Consider the following 7,246-nt stretch of genomic DNA (forward strand, 5'->3'; position numbering starts at 1 on the left):
GCCTGCTTTGCTTTGCTCTGTATCGAAATCCTGCTTGAGTTACCACGAGTAGCATCTGGCTATTTCATAAAAATAAAGTTTTCGAAAACGTGCGTGCATATGATGAATATAGTTATTTAAAATACATTAGTATGCAATATCGGATAAATTAGAAGAACCAATGACTGTGACACTTTAGAGACATTGCGACTTTCTTAGAATTTTGAGGGTCCTCCTCAAAATTCTTCCCCAGTTTACTTAGGCGATTCTATGACCGTTTTGTATATGATGACGTTGGCTGGACTTGCTCCGGAATTTTGAGGGTCCTCCTCAAAATTCTGCCCCATTTTCTGGTTGTGGGAAAAATGAAAATTTTATTGAATTGTGACTGAACCCACAGGGCTGCCTACGTATCCCCTCTTAAATGGGAATCCGGTCGAGCGTTAGTTCAATTACATCATATGAAGAAATGCGAACATTCTAAACATAATATCTTTTCACTGCGTCTGAATTGATAGGCTTTGGCCAAACCTCTCCGTCCATTTCTGTGAGTATGAGTGCTCCTCCTGTTAGTACTCTGTAAACCATGTAGGGCCCTTGCCAATTGGGCGAAAATTTTCCTTTGGCTTCATCTTGATGCGGGAAGATCCGCTTCAGTACCGACTGCCCCGGTGCGAACGGTCTAGGTTTGACCCTTTTGTTGAAAGCTCTGGACATCCTATTCTGATAGAGTTGACCATGACACACTGCATTCATTCTTTTCCCGTCAATGAGAGCTAATTATTCATAGTGGCTTCTTATCCATTCTGCATCACTGAGTTCAGCTTCTTGTATAATTCTTAAAGAAGGAATTTCAACCTCGGCAGGAATGACAACTTCGGTACCGCAGACTAGCAAATAGGGAGTTTCCCCGATTGATGTGCGGACTATGGTACGGTACCGCAATAAGGCAAATGGTAACTTCTCGTGCCATTGCTTGTGGTTGTCTACCATCTTCCTCAGTATTTTTTTGATATTCTTGTTTGCGGCCTGCACGACTCCATTCATTTGAGGCCTGTATGTTGTGGAATTCTTGTGCTTGATTTTGAAGGTCTCGCACATAGCTTTCATTAGGTCATTGTTGAGATTGGCAGCATTGTCGGTGATGATGTACTCTGGAACCCCGAATCGGCAAACAATACGATCTCTAACAAAATCTGCGACGACTTTCTTGGTTACAGCTTTGTAGGATACAGCTTCGACCCATTTTGTGAAGTAGTCTATGGCCACTAAAATGAACCTGTGCCCATTTGAAGCGACATGCTCGATTGGTCCAATGACTCCCATTCCCCAAGCGGCAAAAGGCCAAGGTGCACTCGTTGCATTGAGTTCATTTGGCGGCACCCGTATCATATCTGTGTGTATTTGGCACTGATGACATTTGTGGACATACCTGATGCAGTTTGTTTTCATAGTCATCCAAAAATAACCTGCCCTCAGTATCTTCTTGGCTAAAACGAAACCATTCATGTGTGGTCCGCACGTTCCAGAGTGTATCTCTTCGAGCAGTTTGGAAGCTTCTTTGGCGTCAACACACCGTAATAACCCTAGGTCTGGAGTCCTTCTGTATAGAATTCCTCCACTTTGGAAGAAATGGTTGGACAATCTTCGGAGCGTGCATTTTTTTAGTATGATATGCATGCTCCGGGTACTCTCATTTTGCCAAGTACTCCTTGATATCATGGAACCATGGATTCCCGTCTGCTTCTTCTTTAACATGAGTGCAGTAAGCTGGCTGATTATGAATCTTTACCGGAATGGGGTCGATGAAATTCTTGTCCGGATGTTGTATCATGGAGGAAAAAGTGGCCAATGCATCTGCGAACTCATTCTGGATTCTCGGGATATGTCTAAACTCTATTTTTGTGAACCTCTTCATCATCTCTTGCAAATGATATAGATATGGTAATATCTTGGTATTTTTTGTAGCCCATTCTCCCTGCACCTAATGTACCAAAAGATCTGAATCACCAATTACCAGTAATTCCTGGATATTCATGTCAACGGCCAAATTGAGCCCCAATATATAAGCCTCATATTCTGCCATATTATTGGTGCACGGAAATCTGAGTTTCGCGGATATCGGATAATGTTGACCTATTTCTGACACCAAAACGATTCCAATACCCACTCCTTTGAAGTTTGCATCTCCATCGAAAAACATTCTCCATCCGTCGTAGGCTTCGGCGATATCTTCTCCTACGAATGATACTTCTTCATCAGGAAAATACGTTTTTAGTGGTTCATATTCTCCTCCTACAGGATTTTCCGCAAGATGATCCGTTAATGCTTGTCCCTTAACCGCTTTCTGAGTCGCATAGACGATGTCAAATTCACTCAATAATAACTGCCATTTTGCCAGCTTCCTTGTAGGCATAGGTTTCTGGAAGATATACTTCAGAGGATCCATCCTTGATATGAGATATGTGGTATAGGCACAGAAGTAGTGCCTCAGTTTCTGGGCTATCCAGGTCAAAGCACAGCAAGTGCATTCCAGCAAAGAATACCATTCTTCGTAGGGTGTGAACTTCTTACTCAGATAGTATATGGCCTGTTCTTTCCTTCCCATCTCATCGTGTTGTCCCAAGACACAACCAAAGCACAACAGTGGTCTACCAGGTTCTGGTGGGACCAGGACTGGCGGTGTGGACAAATATTCTTTGATTCTGTCAAAAGCTTTATGGTAGTCTTCAGTCGAACTGGTTGCGGCATCCTTCTTTAACATTTTGAAAATCAGCTCACAGATCACGGTTGATTGTGCTATGAAGTGGCTGATGCAATTAAGACGTCCCAAGAAGCTCATCATGTCTTTCTTATTCTTTGGAGGTGGCAAATCCTGGATAGCCTTGACCTTTGATGGATCTAGCTCAATTCCTCGGCGGCTGACGATGAATCCTAACTTTCCTGTGGGGACCCCGAAGGCACATTTTGCGGGATTCAATTTCAAATTGTACCTCCGAAGCCGATCAAAGAATTTCCTCAAGTCTGCTATGTGATCTGTACTCTTCTTGGATTTGATGATGACGTCATCCACATATACCTCTATCTCCTTATATATCATGTCGTGGAAAATAGTTGTCATGGCTCTCATATAAGTGGCCCCAACATTCTTCAGACCAAACAATATCACTTTATAGCAGTACACCCCCACGGTGTAATAAAAGCTGTCTTTTCGGCATCCTCTTCATCCATCCAGATCTAATGATATCCCGCGAAGCAATCCACAAAGGATTGGAGTTCATACTTGGCGCAGTTGTCGATCAGTATGTGTATGTTGGGTAATGGAAAATCATCTTTGGAACTTGCTCTGTTTAGGTTCTGATAATCGACGCATACTCTGACTTTCCCATCCTTCTTCGGAACTAGCACAATGCTAGCCAACCAAGTTGGATATTTAACCACTCTGAGAACCTTAGCTTTGATCTTCTTGGTGACTTCTTCTTTGATTTTTAGACTCATATCTGGCTTGAACTTTCTAAGCTTCTGCTTTACTGACAGACACATTGGGTTGGTGGGTAGTTTATGAGCCACTATGGACGTGCTCAAACCAGTCATATCATCGTAAGACCATGTGAAAATGTCTTCATATTCTTTCAGGAAACAGGTGTATTCTTCTTTCTCTGATGGTGACAGGTGAATGCTTATGCGAGTTTCTTTGACTATTTCGGAATCTCCCAAGTTGACTATCTCAGTTTCGTCCAGGTTGGACTTAGGCTTGTTCTCAAAATCTTCAACTTCTCTAACAATTTCCTTAGGTATTATATCCTCTTCTTCTATTTCTTTCGAGTCACTATCCTTATGTTGCGTTGTCTCATTATATGTCACAGTTGTTGGTTCATCACGATAAGAAATAGTAATGCTGTAGAGAGAAAAATGTAGAGAATAGTAATAAATAGTAAAATAGCAAACCATTGATAATTATCAAGATGTCAAACAAAAGCAATTTTTAATGATTCAAACAAATGTTTCAAAACAAAATACTGAAAATGTTTTAAAAATGCTCATAAGAATTGTTTTCAAAATAAATGACACTAGCAGCCAGGCTACCCCGGAACTCGGCGGGCCCTTGATGGTGTGGCAGTCCAATTCCTGAGAACAACTCCCTTCTCCACTGTCTGGATGATGAGGACTTCTTCCTCCTCCTTTTCAACTATTACACTGCAGTCCATGTCTTCATCTTCCAAGAATAGATTCCTTAAACCAGCTAGCGCTTTATCTTCTTCGGATCCCCACATCATATCATCCTGATGGAAGGATTGGCTCAAATGTGGTATCGGCTGCTCGAGAGGGTAATAAGGACCACGCCATGGTGGTGACCAATTCTGATACTCGTGCCAGGTGTATTGATATCCCAGTCCAAAGGTCGTGCCGTGACGTTTTAACTGTATTAGTTTGGTGATCCCTTGGAGATTCTTGCCAAGACTCTTGCCAGGTTCATACCCTGTCCATGCCAATATGCTTTCTATTTTGCTACTCCACCATTTGTCCTTCTCGATCGCATTAACACGCTCAATGCGATGGTAAGTCTCTCCCCTAACTTCCTTCTATTCTCCACAACCGGGATAGTCTGGTTGGTGTAAATAAGGTTACTCCTGTCTCCATGAATGATCACCTCCTGATGATTCCATTCGAACTTCACAGCCTGATGCAGAGTAGATACTACAGCCCCAGCGGCGTGTATCCAAGGTCGTCCCAATAGCAGATTGTATGAGGCGGATATGTCGAGCACTTGGAATTCAACATCAAACCAAGTTGGACCTATTTGTAAGCAAAGATTGGTTTCTCCGATTGTGGCCCTTTGAGACCTATCAGACGCTTTTACGTTCATAGTTCCTACTCGTATCTCATGCAAACCTTTACCTAACCTCTTCAAAATAGTCTACGGGCAGATGTTAAGACTTGAACCCCCATCTATCAAGACCCTGGCAATGAATTTGTCTTCGTACTGTACTGTGATATGCAATGCCCTGTTATGACTCAACCCTTCTGGTGGCAATTCATCTTCGTGGAAAGTGATCTTATAGCTTTCCAATAATTGTCCTATCATGTTGGCCATCTCTCCACTGGTAATGTTGTTGGGTACATAAGCCTCATTCAACACTTTCATTAACGCGTTCCTATGTGCCTCAGAATTCTACAGTAGTGATAGAATGGATATCTAAGCAGGGGTTTTGTTCAAATGATTAACCACAGAATACTCCCTTGCTTGCACCTTTCTCCAAAGATCATCCGGGATGGTTTCAATGATAGGCTTCCTGGAAGCGACTTCTTTACTTGTTCCCCCCAAATGCTCGGGCATGTAAACCCTACCAGTTCTGGTCATACCTTGTGCTGCACCAGTTTCTTCCATTTTCCCCTTTCCTTTCCTTCTCGCTTATGCAGTATAGTCCCAGGGCACAACATTGGAATTAAAGGATGGTGTGGGTGCTACTGTTACGCTGAATGGTGTGGTCACTTCTAATTCGAACGGAGTTGGCATGGCTGAGGGCGTTGTTATTTCAACCTCGAACGGAGTCGGTGCAACTACCTCAACTTCAATCAGTGACTGTATCTGTACCACAATAGGCGTGAGAATGACTGGAGACATTTTGGGATCATCCTCTTCTCGAATGAGCCCAATTGACCCCTTCGGGTCCCATTCTTCATCAGTTTCTATCACATTTACCCCCTTGCCCCTGTGATCCGGGAGGGGATTGTTGCGGGCGTTAGGTGCAATCTCCTTTGCCTGTATAACTTTGGTATCAATCAGCGTCTGGATCTTATCCTTCAGAGTGCGGCATTCATCAATAGTGTGACCCTTTATGCCCGAATGGTAGGCACATGTCTTATTCGGTTGACCCATTGAGAGGAATTTTCCATGGCGATAGCGGGAATGGGAGTGACATAACCGACAGCTTTTAATCTCTCATACAACTTGTCAATAGGTTCGGCAATAGGAGTGTATTGTCTGGGCGGGCTACGGTCGAAATTTGGCATGGGATTTTGGTAGTTTTGGCGGGCTGGTGGTGAGTGGTAATATGCTGGTTGAGTGTTATAAGTATGGTAGGCGATAGCGGGTTGTTGATATCTAGGAGGTGAAGGCTGATATATGGGTGGAGGTGTTTGGTATGTGAGAGGAGACTTCGGACCTTGGGCTACCATCACAGTCCCTACTTCCTTCATTTTAGATATACCCCCGACTGCAAGGCTTTGTTCGTAGCCTAGAGTGCCTCGAAATTTGTTACCATCCCGCTTTTTATTCCCTCTTCTATTTTTTCTCCCAATTTGATGATGTTGTAGAATTTATGATTTTCAATAACCATCAACCTCTCATAATATTGCGGATCCTGGGCCCGAACAAAGAATTTGTTCATTTGTTCTTATTCCAATGCTCGCTTTACTTTTGCAGCCTCTGATCTCCACCGAGTAGCATACTCACAGAGAGTTTCTATCCGGTTCTTCTTAAGATTCTGGATATAGAAGACGTCTGGTGCATTCTCTGTATTGAATCTGAACCAATCCATAAAATCTGACGCCATGCTTACCCAATTAATCCACTTCTTTGGATTTTGACTAATGTACCAGGATAGGGCATCTCCAGTGAGGCTCCTCATGAACAACTTCATGCGGATTCTTTCATATTTACCAACCCCTACGAGCTTGTAGTAATACATCCTTAGATGTACCTCTGGATCACTTGTCCCGTCGAACATTTCAAACTTAGGAGGTTTGTAACCCTCTAACAGTTCTACGTCCGGTTGAATACATAAATCCTCATAGTTCAAACCTTCGATGCCTTTACCATCTTCAACACCTTTGACTCGACTTGTAAGCTTCTTAAGTTCTTCCGCCATGTTCTTGATGAGTAGGTCCTTCTCGGCAGATTCTAATGTATACGGGGTTTGTTGTGAAGTGTGGGGTAAGGTTTCCACGTATATGGGGTTACTTTGGTGGACTCTAGGGATTTGTGTATAGTGGTGATCATTGGATGAGTTTTGGGGATCAGGAGTAGGTTGTGGTGCATTTTGAGGAGTGTGGTAGGTGGTAGTTTGTGGGTACTGGGTCGGATGATGATGATGCTGTGGAGGAGTTGGTACTGGTGGAGGATTAGGATTTTGGGGAGGCGTGGCGTATTGATGAGGTGCGGGAGGATTTTACGGGTGCTGGTTTTGTGTGTTTTGAGGAGGTGTTGGGTTTTGGGCATTTTGTTGGTTGATGTCGGGAACATTCAGGGTAAGGAAAAGGTTTG

The 7,246-nt window shown here is 43.2% G+C and overlaps 2 protein-coding genes across 2 annotated transcripts; both read right to left on the bottom strand.

The window, feature by feature from the left end:
• Nucleotides 1-1,672: 1,672 nt before the first annotated feature.
• LOC138906121 (uncharacterized) lies at nt 1,673-4,253 on the bottom strand. Its single transcript, XM_070194642.1, has 5 exons — nt 4,066-4,253; nt 3,567-3,877; nt 2,547-2,922; nt 2,279-2,429; nt 1,673-1,963 (listed from the first exon to the last, which is right to left on the bottom strand). The coding sequence occupies exons 1-5, from the start codon at nt 4,251-4,253 to the stop codon at nt 1,673-1,675; spliced, it is 1,317 nt and encodes a 438-aa protein (XP_070050743.1).
• A 2,124-nt stretch (nt 4,254-6,377) lies between these two features.
• LOC138906123 (uncharacterized) lies at nt 6,378-6,851 on the bottom strand. Its single transcript, XM_070194643.1, has one exon. It carries the CDS (start codon nt 6,849-6,851, stop codon nt 6,378-6,380), a length of 474 nt encoding a protein of 157 aa, XP_070050744.1.
• Between the last annotated feature and the right edge of the window lie 395 nt (nt 6,852-7,246).

The sequence above is a fragment of the Nicotiana tomentosiformis genome, chromosome 2 (assembly GCF_000390325.3).
Source record: "Nicotiana tomentosiformis chromosome 2, ASM39032v3, whole genome shotgun sequence".
Taxonomy (NCBI): Eukaryota; Viridiplantae; Streptophyta; class Magnoliopsida; order Solanales; family Solanaceae; genus Nicotiana; species Nicotiana tomentosiformis.